This window comes from Rhopalosiphum padi, chromosome 3 (genome assembly GCF_020882245.1).
Source record: "Rhopalosiphum padi isolate XX-2018 chromosome 3, ASM2088224v1, whole genome shotgun sequence".
Taxonomy (NCBI): Eukaryota; Metazoa; Arthropoda; class Insecta; order Hemiptera; family Aphididae; genus Rhopalosiphum; species Rhopalosiphum padi.
Window position 1 is genome coordinate 45,601,036 of NC_083599.1, and position 15,708 is coordinate 45,616,743.

The 15,708-nt window shown below is 27.2% G+C and overlaps 1 protein-coding gene and 1 long non-coding RNA gene across 3 annotated transcripts; one reads left to right on the forward strand and one right to left on the reverse strand.

Moving 5' to 3' along the window:
- The first annotated feature begins 72 nt into the window (after positions 1-72).
- Positions 73-6,257, forward strand: LOC132923729 (uncharacterized). The gene is made up of 2 exons (XR_009661251.1): positions 73-430; positions 5,564-6,257. It is a non-coding gene; the product is annotated as an uncharacterized LOC132923729 (long non-coding RNA).
- On the reverse strand, positions 5,946-15,493 carry LOC132923727 (protein timeless homolog). Of its 2 annotated transcripts, XM_060987677.1 has the most exons (23): positions 15,292-15,493; positions 14,942-15,045; positions 14,532-14,866; positions 12,495-12,629; positions 12,334-12,429; positions 11,948-12,226; positions 11,714-11,860; positions 11,523-11,635; positions 11,327-11,459; positions 11,109-11,263; positions 10,932-11,050; positions 10,707-10,869; positions 10,554-10,634; positions 9,078-9,184; positions 8,937-8,999; positions 8,498-8,579; positions 8,217-8,415; positions 7,922-8,150; positions 7,761-7,858; positions 7,451-7,667; positions 7,071-7,387; positions 6,761-7,004; positions 5,946-6,700 (listed from the first exon to the last, which is right to left on the reverse strand). In XM_060987677.1, exons 2-23 carry the CDS (start codon positions 15,030-15,032, stop codon positions 6,231-6,233), a joined length of 3,873 nt encoding a protein of 1,290 aa, XP_060843660.1. In that variant the 5' UTR covers positions 15,033-15,045; positions 15,292-15,493; the 3' UTR covers positions 5,946-6,230. The 2 variants fall into 2 exon arrangements, with proteins under 2 accessions (XP_060843660.1, XP_060843659.1); XM_060987676.1 differs by having other exon boundaries at positions 5,946-7,004; positions 15,292-15,492.
- Between the last annotated feature and the right edge of the window lie 215 nt (positions 15,494-15,708).

Below are 15,708 nucleotides of genomic sequence, written 5' to 3' on the forward strand. Positions count from 1 at the left end.
TTACTAATTAGCCGATAAATTATTTTAATTACAGCGAGTCGCGCCGATGGCCTACGCCCCGTACGGCGATAACGACTCGTCGACGTAGGTAGTACCTACTGAAGTAGTACCGATTGCCTAGTCTGTGTCTGTCTGTTGGCGTTTTGTGATGAAAACGAATCGTTGAAACGGTCTTGTCGTTTGATAATAATTGATATTATTCGAGTAATATGTAATTAGGCGTATGTTATCGAGTCGATTGAATTGAAAAACATTTTTTTTTTCAATGGGGAACGTAGGTAACTGTTTTGTTGTAAAGAGTGTGTCGAGTGTATCTCGTCCATGGCCCAAGTTAGGTACTGTAGTCTGTAATGTAGGTACCTTTGTGTAAAATTTGAATTCGGTGATAAATTATTTTACCTAACGAAACACGATTCTGAGCGGAGACGAGGTCAGCCTATATATTAATAATAGTATATTTTATTTTTTAATATATATTTATATTGCTATTAAAGTTATTTATTGTAGTATTCCGAGTATTGATATACGGTATAAGTTAAAATAATTTTAAAATTTAACCGTTAAATTAATTTTCACTGCATTAGAAAATGTCATAGCGTATTAGCGCATATAAAATATAATATTTGTTTGGAATGTGTTAAAAACGTTTTAATCAAGTAGTTTTAAAATTAACATTAAATTATATCGTATTATTATTTATTTCTATGGAATACATATTATACATTTTGTTTGTAGATCACGGTATGTATGTACATGTACACAATACCATAATGGACTGTTATCCATAAATCAATAAATCCAATATCCATAATGTAGAATGTAGATAATATCAAAACGATGTTACTTGAAACACTTTATAACATAGGTACCGATATATTATATATATATTAGAGTTGAAACAAAACATTGCTATAAATTATTTAAAACGTGTTTAAACCGTTTCCAAAAAATAAAACAATGTTATAAACGAATGAAACGTTCGTTTTGTATTATGTTAAAACTGTTTTTTCCAATTCTGAATGTATAGACGTCGAGAGTTTCAAGAAACCACAAATAATATTTTTAATTACAACAAAATAGCTAAAATCGTTATTTTTTGTTTAAAAATCTAATTTTGTTCAAATCTCAACTTAAAACTTACACATTTTGTGGTTTTGACGAATTTTAATTTTTAATAATATTTTTTCTCAAATGCGTGTATAATGTTCGTGTCTATGTAGCTATTGTACTTAACTATCTTTAATAAAAATGTATGAGAAACTTTATATTAAATTGTAAAGCTAATTGACCGAGTAAAAATGTTTTTATCGATATTTATAGAAAAAAAAAATCAAAAATTATAATGTCCTTAAATAAAGTTTAAAAGTACCTACTAAAATACAGTTCGCCCTGGTTTAAGTAAAAACAAATATAGCATATCTAATCTTCAATATTTTGGCCCGAAAGTGGCATTTTCAGTTAATTGAAAGAAATAATAATTGAAGTAAATTAGTTTTCTTTAATTTGTTGTCATAATATTTTATTGCTGGAAAGTGGAAGGTACAACATCTGTTAACTGTTTAATGGAATTGTAGAATTGTAGAAACACTTTTATATCCAAATTTATAAAAAGAGAAATTCGTTCGTCATTTATTAATTTCGACCTAATTAAACATTTTTCTAAATTATTTAAATATGACATGGATATTTTGCAGATATAAATGATATAATCATACTGAAATTTATTATACATTCCAGATTGTAAATTTGGAATAGCAGGGGAATGCATGAAAATATTGAAAATCGTATTAATTATGTACGTTTTAAATGTCTATAGAACTTTAGAAACAAAATAATTGTTGTATAAAAATAGATATGTAGTACAAAATATGAAATTTAAGACTCGGTAGTTGTAGGAGTTGCATTTTTCTTTTTGTATGTTAACGATTTATAGCAGAACAACAGAAGTCTATTCTATATTATACTTCTATACAAATGTCAAATATAAGTAGTTCAAAAAAGCAATGCATAATTCCATACTATGCTAATATTTGAAAGAGTGCGCATCTATTTATTCATCAGTCATCTTCATAAATATTAAATATTTTCTAAAAACAATCGATCTTTTCTTTTATTATCTATCAACCTGACATCCTATTTAATATTCGATGATTTATTATCGCCTATCGGTATTTGTTATATCGTCACTGTTGACTACTAGTATTTAACGTTGGCGTCAATAAGGTGTGTAATAAGTATTTAATCTAAATCACGAAATGCAATGATAACTTATTATGTTTTGGGAAAACAAAATAGATATGGATTATACTTAGATATTTTTATGAGTTATAAAGTCTAATGGCTTTTTCCGAAAACGACGGCCTTAAAGCTGAAATCAAAATTGACTTTGGTATAAGTTATAAGTTAGTATAGGACACTGTACGGTCAACCAGAAAAATTAAAACAAATTTAAATAGTTTGTACTATTTTAAGTAGGTACGTATTATTGTAACAACACTAACCACAGTCAATATGGTGGACCGTTTGTAGATACTACTTTAGGTAGAAAAAATTTATATATATTACATAATTTGTTATTAAAAAACACAGGTAGTTAAATTTAATAATTTAATATTCTGATGTTATATTCTAAAATAATATGATTTATAACTCACCGGTTCATAAAGGTTTTTAATAACTTTATCCCTACAAGTAACTTTTGAACACTTCCAACGAATATTTGATTTATTTATTCTTAAAATGGTATAATCATAAATTCATAACTATATTTAAAAAATTTCGGATTTAGTTTAGTAGTTTGGTTTTAGTTCATATAGTGTATTTCAGAGTGTATAAGTTATTTTCTATACTGTGTCATCAAACTCATGTCTCATACTTATTGCGATCACGATTCGCGATCTAAAATGTTAAGTAAATTAATTTAATCTTATCCTGTAAAATATATTTCCCGGTTTATTTATACTAATATACTGTATAGAGTCCGCGATCGATTTTTACCAATTTATTTTAACCATACAAAGTGACTGCGGTATGCAACTCAAACAATAGATAGAAATTTGCATGTTTTTCAATAATCATTAAAAACATAGCCAAGTAAAATACAAATTTGTTTCATATCGATATTAATTATTAGTGTATATTTAAAATGTATAGGTACATATTTTGCATATACTTGTCAATTTTTCATAAACAAGTACATTAGTCACTATAATGCACTTATTAATGAAGTGCAATTATTTACAATTATTTATACAAACTACAAAGGTGTATGTTTTATAATTTTATAAAGAAAAACTTAATTTTAAAAGATTTTCTGGACCTGAGATATTATTATGATGATTTTATTTATATAAAATAAATATTTTAAAATTAGTGTTTGTGTTTTTCTCGTCGATAACTTGTATTGTTACTTATCGGTATACTGCAAGCGTGATTAAAAAAATATATATATAAATTGGAAATGAAAAATAATAATAAACAATTTATAATTTTAGCAATTTTACCAATATATTTCCTATCTAGGAAAAAGATTTTTATTCAACACTATGATTTTTATTTATTTTTTTTTTAACGCATATTTTAATAGCATACTTAGTGCGAAGGCATAAATGCATGCATATTTCAAGGTTTTTAGGGCATGAAGCCCCTAGCCTTAGTAATAATCAAAATACTAATTTTTATTAAAAAAAATACATTTTGCAAACTTGAATAAATATTAAACATTAATTCGACACATTAAAAGTGTATAGTGTTCTCGTATATTAAATAATCATATTTTTGAGAATAAAATGTTATTCTATCATCCAAAAATAAGCAGCTAATTACATATAACATTCATTTAAAAATATGTATATATTATGCATACATTTTATTTTGACATTGAAAAAAATAAAAATAGACAATTTCTGGGCCCATAAATTGGTAAAATAGGCGCTGTATTATATAGGCTCCTCGAAATCCTACGATATTTCCAAAAAATTTTATTTAAATAAATGCATACTTTAACTTTTAAAGGATAAAATATTACATTATTAATGTACCTGAGAGAGTATGCTTGTGAATCACCGCTCATATTAAAAGGGTGATAAAATGTTTATGTTTGTAGCGTGCTATACTTTCCAGTTTCTATCTCTCCGAGCCATAGATTAGAAATAATTGTTTAAGTCAATTTTAATTGAAAATAGTTCGTTTATTTAATTTAACTCAAGTATAACAGGTATGTAAGGACGTAAGGTATGTAATAGCGTGAGGTGAAGATGCTGTGGACTCGAGGACTCTGATACTTCTGAATATGCTATGCTGGAAGCTTCCTAATATGTTGCGTCCTCGTTCATTTTCTACAGGATCTGAAGTTTTTTATTTGTCCACATTTCCACAACCTCATTGTTTTATGCTTCATTCAAAAGTTGTTGTTTTTGTAGGTACACCTGCGAGAGCCATTACGATTAAAATGTCTAATCATTATATACATGTTGGATAGGTCAAACCTAGTTATTCCTTATTAGTTATTCATATATTACACCTTAGTACTAATAATTCTGATTATATATTTGCACATTATGATTTGTGATAGCGAGTCCGAGGGTTCGTAGTTGTTAATTTTGATGATACAACATATTTATAAATAGGTAGTTCTTAGAATTGTTATTATAGTAATTTGGTATCCTATTACATGCTTTAAAATATAGGTATATACTATATAGTTACTTTATAATATAATTATAGTTTAAATTTGCAACTCGTTAGATAGTTTGTACTTTAAACCCTTATGCATGGTGGAATGTAGTTTTTATTTAACAATAAGTAATATGAAAAATTATTTCGCACCAGCTCTTATAGACACGGTCAAATACGTCCTTCGATTGTATACTCATATTAGTCATACTTCAATATAAATTATAATTATCCAGTGCCGAACTTAAGGGTCTTAGAGCCTCAAGGCAGTTACTAAAAAATAAACGTTTTCAAAATATGTTAATAAAAACGGACATGGCCGAAACGCTGTCGGTTAGATAATGCATTTTATCGGTTGCCAAAAACAGACACCCAGTCTACCTTGGGGGGGGGGGGGGTTGAGCCGTTGAGATAGCGCCTGAGTTGGGTTCGGGATACGCGTAACTTTTTGCTTTACATATTTAAGCAGAACGACGCGTATCACTGAAATTTTTATAAATAAAAATAATTATTTATTACCTATATGTATTTTAAGCACTTAATGCATGTATTAATGTATTATACTTTAGTTTAATTCATCTGGAGGATTACATAAACACAATTAATTACTCCTCAGAATTACTACCTAGTTGAGATTATATTATTACTTTGTGCTTCGTGATTAAAATAAAATATACTTTGACAAATCGAGACATATGTTGACATACGACAGTGTTTTCGTGTCTTAGAAAAACTAATATAATATTTTTTTACACAGTTTAGCGGATTTTAAAACACTAACTTCCTAATTCTAATTAAACAACATAATATAATATGTTGTATAGGTCCGTCTATGTTTTATTTAATCCACGTGTCACAAGCGTAACATATTAACCAAACGTGTTTTCAGATGGCTGAATTCCCTGGTCTCATCCCGTTGATTCACAGTTACATGTCCAGCATGATGGAAGTCGACACAGGCGTGCATTGTACCATTCAACAGTATCTAAAGCTCATTTCGCGTCGTACGTCCGGCCAAATCGACACGACGACTAGTTGAATACGTCGGTTTATAAAAGAACATCCGGCGTACAAGTATGAACGATATACCATTGCGATCTCAGGCCCGTAGCCAGACATTTTTTTTTTAAACAATATCAAAAAAAATATTTTTAGCATAGCTGCTGTTATCCTGTTAGTTTTAATATATTTTATACACACTGTAATTATTCAATAATAATTGTTATGCTTTATTGAAGTACCTACCATCGGTAACAATGAAAAACACTATATTTTATTACAATAAAAATTTATTTAATATTATACATTTTTATACTTAATATATATATCATGTATAATTGATTAATAAAAGTAACATATAATACGTGAGATGAAATAGGGCATATTGGAAATTATTAGGAAAGAACATAATATCTATACTGTACAAGGTACACAGGTTCATTGTACAAGTATACACACGTACATAATAATTATATATAAATTTCCTTTTTTAAACTGTTTGTTATTTTAATATATTATAGTATACTTTTAAAATAAATAAAAGTTAATTGGCATGCTTAGTCACTGTCATCATTTATAAAGTATTTGGTCTTTTTTATAAACCCACCAATTTCCTCTTCAGAGTCACTATTTGTCAGCAATGACTTTCTTTTGTTATTCTTATCAAAACCTTCATCTCTCCCATCTAATTGAGATCTTATACTAAAATCTGTAACATCTTCTAATAAGGTATCCACTTTCTTTTCAGTTGAAGCATTTTTTTCACCATCTGTGTCACTATCAACTTGTTCTAAAGTAATATGATTTGGTATTTCTTTTTGGTTAGAAATAACTTCTTCATCTTCTTCACCACTGTCTTCAAACAAAGCCTTTTTTTTTTTCATTGAAACAATTTTTTTTTCCAAATCATCTTCATCACTGTCTTCTAATAATTTTTTTATTGAAATATTTTGACTATTAATGTCATTGTTACTGTTGTCCGAAAGTACTTTTATGGGAGTAACATCATCTTCAACATCACTATCCTCTAATAAAAATGTATTTCTATTATGACTAATTTTTTTTTTAAATCCAACCTTTATTTTACTATTGTTAGGATTATCCAATTTTGTATTTGTTGTTTCCCGATCATCATTTACACTATTTTGAGCTAGAGATTTCCTTATCCTATCAAATGTTGTTCCGACATCTTCATCACTACTGTCATCAACTTTACTGGTGGTATTTGTTTCATCAGTCACAAAATTACCTTCAATCACATTCGTGATAGCTATGGATCGTTGGCGGATATCATGTGCTTGCCATCTACCTGGTATACGCCAATAGGTTTCCTTTTAAATATAAGTTTTTGTTAGTTTTGGCTATTCAATTATTATTGATTATATTGTATGTGTTACCTGAATACTTGAAGGTCTGTGTAAGCCTAATATTTGCATCATTTCTTGAAAATCAATATCATTAACAGCTGTCATACATTCATCAGACAATGGCAATAGGGGAATGTCAGATTCGTCTACATCCAAATCGTCAGCTGCCTCGTCCAAGCTTTCCACTAACCACAGCAAAGCTGTTTTCATATCCTTATTGATTATTTTTTTAATTGCATTTAATACATAAACAGAGGTTAAACTATGGTAAGTAGGTTCATTGTCATCATAATCTGAATCAAAATCATTATTACTTTCATCACTTGACTTATTTTGATTTTTGATGGCTAAAAAAAAAATAAATTAAGATTATTTGTTATTTTAAGTAAAATTAATTTATCTTTAAGTACATTTGGAATTCTTAGGTTTTTTATTCATCAGCTCTTTTCGATCTCTAATTAAACCCAATTCAAGCATCTTATCAATTATGTGATTTCTTGGACGTTTCACATCTAATTTATTCATGATTAAATTTATTGGATAGGTTGCATCCTTGAATTCTTGGAATAATTGAGTAATTTGAACAATTTCAGCTTCAGAAAATTCTCTGATTATTTTTTTGGCTTTCTGAAAAATAAAATAAAAAAATATTTAAAATAATAATAAAAACATTTAAAACACCTAAAGAATTATATATCTAAAATATTTAAAAACAATTACTTTTATTGGTATAATTTCAAGCTGTTTGAGTTTTTTAATAACACTTATTCTTGAACGGTCCTGTCTAATTAAGTTTTTGCATATCCAAGCTACTTCATCTAAAAATACATTACAATTGATGACATAGGCTGTAAAGATATACTGTACTTAATCTTATTTACCTTCATCGGGCATATCTTGTGCATATTCTTGATGAAGTCTATGTAACTCATCTTCTTGTTCCTCGTTCCAATTTGTTGATTTATTTTTTTGATCTGCATCATACCCTTCTTCAATTTCATATGCCACTTTTAAATCTTTCCAGAACAATAATTCTATAAATACTTTTTTATTTTTATTGGCTACTTCGGTGAATTTTCTCATAATAAATATAGCAAAATGTTTTAATTCCTAAAAATGATTGTAAAACACAACGTTTATTTTTAAATTAAAATATTTAATAATTACAATAATTACTTTATGACTAGGATTTTTGGACGAAAATATTTTTTGAAAAACTCGAAAAACAGAAGCTTGAAACATCAAAGCACTATATTTGCAGTCATACGTAATACGATGGAGAAGTTTCACTACTGCATGATTGGTATAAATAGAATTATTATCAAACTCTTTCAAAAGTTGGCAGCAGCTTTGTAAAATTTTTGGTTTCGCAAATCTTAAAAGTAACAGTAATAATTTGTAAATGAAAATTTACAATTTAAGGATTTAAAAAGCATTAAAATTAAAAAAATTCTAACTTTTTTACAAAATCTAAGAATTCAAAATTAGCTTCTTCTGTTCTAATTTGGCCAGATTCTTCTTCATAATCTTCTTCTTCATCTAAAACATTATTTAATTTGTATATCAATTATAATTTTATAAGTTTAAAAATGAATGAAAGGTTCCATCTCAATCATATTAATGTAACTTAGTATTAGTGTAATGATAATATAATTATTATTTATTTTTGTTCGATTAAATTAAAATAATTTAAAAATATAGTAATGAATACTTAAAATTATATAGGATAATTTTATTTACGTAAAACTCTTATTCATATTTTTTATTTATATAATTTATCTATAATAATTTGTAGACAACTGAGAACATTAAATTAAATGGTTCATTCTTGCTTAGTATATATAATTTAATATCCTTAAAAAAATATTATTCATTATTCATGAATATATTACATACCGACATCATTGATATTTTCGGTATCATTTAAATCATTAGATTCTGTAATGTTTTCATCATAACCTAAAATTAAAAATATTAAGTAATGTTTATAGTTAAATAATTAAATATAGCTTGTAAAAATAGAAATGTCAATTATACCTGTGGGCGCTCCAAGATCAGCAAAGAATATTTGTTTTAAAATGTCTAACTCATCATCGCTATTTAACCCCGGTTTTCCAAAATAATCATCTTCAGGCCAAACTTCCCTGAACATATACAGTTATGTAGTAATAATATTATACACTTACTATATAATAAATATTTGAATTTGCAAGATGTATTCTAAATTTAAATTATAATAGTTCAAGAGCATTCCTTTCTTTTACTTGACTACCACAGTTCGTTTTCATATACCTTTTATAAAACATTACAATATTACATCTCTAATCTATGGTACTCTCACTGAAATAACAGGTCCATGGTAAACTGTGGCAAAATTACCTTTTCTAAAAGTCGATATGTAAACTGCAGTTAAAAAATTGAATATTATACAATCTGCGACAAAACCAATAAGATACATTATACAAACTGCAGCAATTTATTTTATATACCTACCTACTACATATAGTGAATGTTTCATTTGAGCATTCCCATATTTTATAACCACTTATTTTTGATTAATATTTAAATTTAAAATTGCTTAACACTATTAATTGTTTGCCATTCTGGTTAAAAGTTCCATATTAAATTAAAAATTAAACGACACAGCACTTATTAAACTATTTCTTCTACTGACAGTGACATCTAACATTAGTAAATACTAAATACATACTATAAGTATTATCATTTGTAATAATCCTTTACTTGTAAAGGAACCGATATTTAGTATATTACGTTAAAATTTAAAAATAAATTTGGATTTTCCTTAACAACCTGTATCCAATATAACAAATTAATTAAACGATATATGTACATAATAACATATAGATTATAGGTATACCTAATTTGCGTTATCGTAACGGATGAGGTTAGGTATATATTATTTATATAAGATAAATTGCTGTGCTGCAGTCTATATAATGTATCATATTGGTTTTTTCCAATAATATTAAATTTCTTTTTGCCGTAGTTTACATACAGTCGAATAACATACCTGCGGACTTAATTTTAAGATATAGATAAATTACACTCTATGTCCTCAAAAAACTTGGTTTAACAACTGAAACATGGAACATATATTGTTCAATTTAATTTTTTACATATGGGACATAATTAATAACAAAGTAAAATATGAATATTCAGACTAGGCTTAAATTATTTCTCATTTTGTACACTTCAATCAAAAGTCATTCACATTTACTTGCCCTGCTCTGCAGACTAAACACTTAATTTTAATTAATTCTCTTAAAACTATTAATATTTCTTTAAATCTCCATTTCATAATCAATACTAAATCTGTAACTACTCTAAAAATTGAAAAATTGTTATCACACATTATAACTATTATTAAAAAAAACAATACTATACCATATATAAAATATACAATACTTAACTTATTAAAATTGTTGTTTATTAATTGGATAATTAACAATACATTGATAAAATAAATATATATGTACATAAAATTATATTTACCTGGAAGCTCTTAATAGTTGTACAGATTCTTCCAAACGTTTATTTCTTATATGCATTTGTATACGTTTCATTGTTTCAACTCTTAAAAGAGATAATTATCATGATTATAAAAGAAACATTAAAGTACAAAAATAAAATAAAATTTTAAACTACTTTTGATCTTCCATTGGCACTTCTGATATAGGATCATAAGGTCTTGCTTCAATAGCATTAACAACTAGTTCACGTATCTGAATAACTTCTTTAAGGTCTGGACTGAAATTATCCCAAATACTATTATCATTTTCTAGAGTAACTTGAGTAGCAGTTTTAGATTCTAAAAAAATACATAAATCATTTTTAACAGAGGAAAACAATTTTTTTAAATATAAAATATACTTTTGGAAGTCTTCTTTCTTGATTTACATTGCACAATCAGATTACGCTGTTTTTTTCCTAGATGTTCTAATAGTTTCATAAAAACATGATTCGTTTCAATAACATCTTTGAGGTAAACTCTAAAACAGTAAATATGTATGAAATTTGAAGAATATAATGTAATTCATTGCTATTTACCGTGAAAATTTTACTTCATCATATAAATTTAACAATCCCAATAGCAAATCTCTATATTCAACCATGTAAAATAAATTAGTTAAAATTGTCCGAGCACTTGATTCTAACGTTGGATTTTTACTTTGATACATCACAAGGAGTGTTTCCATTAATTCCTAAAGAATACAAGAATGTTAACTCAAATCAATAATAAATCATAAAAGACTGAATATATGTACTTTATAAGCTTTAAGTCCTAAATGCATGCGTTTAGACCAAATAGGAATTTTTTTCTTATCAGTTATCAATTTTTCACGGCTCTCTTCAATGCGTTCTTGCACAAAATGAAATATGTTTAAAGCCATAGTTTCACTGAGGACAAATTAAGTAATGTATAATAAAACATCTAAAGGAAATAGTAAAGAGAAATATTACCTAACTAATTTAATTTCAAATCTGTAATTGCGATTAAATTCCATGAAAAATTGCATTGCCCAAAAATAGTATGACTCATCATTAGGCTGACCTTTTGAACGTACCAACATTTCCTAAAAAAAAAAATATATCATATCAAATTTAGTGTTTATATTATTTATATTATTAGTAAAAATAAAAAAAATCCTCACTCTGACATGTTTCATTAACATATTATACGCTCCATGTAAAAATTCAACACAGAACTCTTTTAAGAAGAGTCTAACACTAAACGCAGATTTCCGTTCTATACCAACATCTCTCAGGGGTAATCTATTACGAGGAGTCTTAAGAGGTTTCTGAAAAAATTTAATAAAAATACATTAATAATTAAGCTTGCAGCTCACATACAATTGACATAAAGATACATTTAAGTAATAACAAACCTTGTAACGGTCAAAAGCTTTATTTATGTTAGATGCCATTGATGAAACAACCATTTCGTTATCACCAATTGATTTCATACCAGAAACAACAAATCGGCCACCAAATTTTGAATGACGTGATCCACTATACTTTTTAAGCTTATCCATTTTTTCTTTTCGTTCTTTATCCAACACTATTTTGAGTTCATGTTCATCCCTCTGTTTTTCAGTCTCAGTGCGATTGACTGATGCATTTGCAAGTTCTTTTGCTTTTTGATCTCGAAGCATAAGTGAAATAATCTATGACATTTTTAAAAGTAACCAATACAGGAAAACATACCATTAAATAATATATTTTCTTGTAGTTTATTAGAAAAAAATATATTGATATTGATTTAAATTCTTACTTCTAATGCATGTAAATAATACCGTTCTTCATTAACTGAACATGTTATATACATGATGATATCAATGAGTTGACTCTGATGCATTGCCCACAAAACCTAAATATTTTCAGTTATTAAATATTAGTTATAATAAAATAATAAGAAAGTTAGAATTAATTTACTTGATCATGTAAATTTGCATCATTGTCAGGTCTGCACTCAGCATCGTTATCTGCTGGCACATGTAGTATATTGCGGACTAAAATGAGAAGTCTCACTGTGGAAAGTACTTTTTCTTCTCCCTTCTCATGGTACTCCTGCAATAAAAGTAATATATATGTTAGTGAAGTATTAATTGGTGATATTTCATGAAATACCTAGCTATTACATACATTAACCAAATCAATTCGATAAAGCATGTAATATTAAATTTAACTAGGTATTTTATGAATTCCCTGACATTGCTCAGTTATAGTTTGTATATTAGATTTCGTTAAGATAAGGCGAGATTACATTTATATAAGGGATGAATAAATCAAACCCAACGTCACAGTCAATTTATTATTTTCATTGTGGTAGAACTCCAACTATATAATATATTTGTTTTTTGTCCAGTTGTTTGCAATACACCATAGTTATATGTTTAACGCACTGTATAGCTGCAGTAGGTATCTACCATGTTTTAATGTTTTGATAGTTTTTTTTTAAAGTTTGTTTTATGTAGATGAAATAATAATTCTTTTGAAACAAAAACTTGATGAAGCAATTGAAAAACGTTAGTGCAAAAATAATAGTACTATTTTATCTAGTAAAAAATATTTGAATATGGTATCTAACGTGTGTTATTAGATATTTTTTGTTTATTAGGTGCGCCCGCTGTTCAATAGCATCAATTATCTGACAATAGCAGGGCATTTTGTAATGAAGTAATTAATTCATTGCGTGAGATGTGGCCCGATTTAAATATCGTTCATAAGAAACCCCGGCATAGTCAGTTGCAGTCGTTGCAGGGTAGTGTTGAAAGAGCCAACCAACCAAGATATTGATAATATATTAACAACTTGGATGCAAGATAATAATACCAACAAATAGAGTAAAGGGCTCAGATTTGTTCAATTTATAAAAAATAAAGCCTATAATTTTGGAATTAAAGAAGCCCATACAATGTGATGTTTGGAACTGACCCTTATATTGGCCTATTGTCAAGTATATAGCCACACACTATATTACAAGAAATACCATCAACCAAAAATAGCAAACAAAGAGAAGAACGACAAAATGCACGAGACAACATAGAAATAATAAAAAAAAAAAAATGAAGAATTTATCAAATGTTAAATTTCCAGAAGCAAAAGAAGATTCAACAGTTCAAATTAAAATTCTTGATGTTGATAGAGGGAAGGGATACCCTCGATCGGTAATTGCTGTAGTTCTCAAAATTACTGATTTTAGAGATTCTATCAACTTGGATGTAAAAGTTGTACGTATAAGATTTATTAATTTTTTTTTAATTTATACATTTAAATTTTAAATAATACCTTAATTTATATATGTATTAACAATAGTAACAATAACCAGCTATATGCACGTTCCCAATTCACTTTGTATTTCAAAAACCTTGTATTATTAAGTGATGTTCCTCAAGAAAAATAAATTTCTCTACGATCTACAGTTACAAAACAATCAGTTGGAAATGGACAGTTTTTTTAAATATGCTTCTATCACTAATTGCACCAGTAATCGATGTATATGTACAGTGTAAGAATGGTGTTTTGTACAATTCATAATGTCATCAAAATCAATTGTGTACTAATTTTGATAAATAGTGTAGATAATATGATTGTAATGTAATGTAAAAAAATTGTAAACAAAAATGTATATATTATGACCAAGATGGCTCCAAAATCAATCTTGTATAAAATATATTTTTTTAGAATGATTATTCATTTTTATAATTTATTATAATTTTTTTAGAATAATTTATAATAGTTATCATATTCATTTATCCACTTTAACAATTCATAATCTGAAATTTTATATTATAACTAGTTATTATATGCATTTTTTAGATAAAGTATTTATATTAATTTGAATGTAAACACTTAAACTAAAACATTATGTTAAATTATAAAATAACTGGTTTGATACTTTAATGGTAACATAATACACACAATTTAATAATATTAAATTTAATAAGTATTTATGAAAGTTATACATACTGCCTGTATGACCTCTGCCAATTTATTCACTATTACATTCCAGACATTGATGTCTGTAAATGCTCGTTTGTATTTTTGTAAGTGCAACACCATTTGCAAGTAATATTGGCTTTGTGTTTTCTCAGTGGGTGGCTGTTCATTATATATCAACAATGCGGGCGTTGTAAGGTTAACTAGCAGCCGTATGATCAAATCAAACAATTCTAAATTATTTGAGTATTCAACGAGTATTGGCAACAAATCGGTCTCCACAATATTCGCTGTTCCAAGATGGCGACGGATTTCATGGTCATCACCATCGCGTCTCAAAAACTTGATTAGATCACGAACAGCCTCTGCAATAAATTACAACAGTACAAATTGAAAGAGTAAAAAATACATTTATTTATAAGATGTAATCATGTAATTACCGGAACATTGTGGATCAATGCAATACTTTTCAGGACCTGCACATCCTAATGAATTGCAAGTAGCAGTCAGTTCTGCATGAATTAATGCCATTACATTTAGTGAACTAGAAAAAAAACTATTTATTAACCAAATTAAGTATTTACAAAAGGAATAAAAATAACAATGAGTCATTTTTAAACATAATAAGCAAATGTGAGAACCAGGAGTATAGCCAGGATTTTTAAAGAGAAGTGGTTTTTGGATTATCTTGCGAAAAGGTGTTTTAACAACAAAGTCTCCGTGCTACACGCCTAATGAGGACAAACTTTTTTATGTCAACTACCTATACAACTAAAATATGAATACTTACGATACAAAAATTAAAGCATAACTAGTGTATAATTGAAACCTTATTATAGATAAGTATAAACGTTTAAGTAAAATTTATGAAAGTGAACTATACGTTATATATGATTAATATAATAAATAACAATGAAGGGCTAAGACAAATGAGTAAAGAAAATTATTTTCAAAATGCAATATGGAATTATGGACTGTTTAATACTTATCATTTATCATAGTAGATAATATAATAAGCAAATAATGAAAACCGCGCCAAAATATGACTGATGTGACCAACGTAACGGCGACAATAATGGAATAGCGCATCGGGCAGGCCTCTGGCAGTTCGGCCTCCAAGATAATAGCCAGATTTTTTTTTATAGAATTCTCATGAATTAAACGTATAAGTGGGGACCGAACGAAAATGCAAATAATATACTAATTT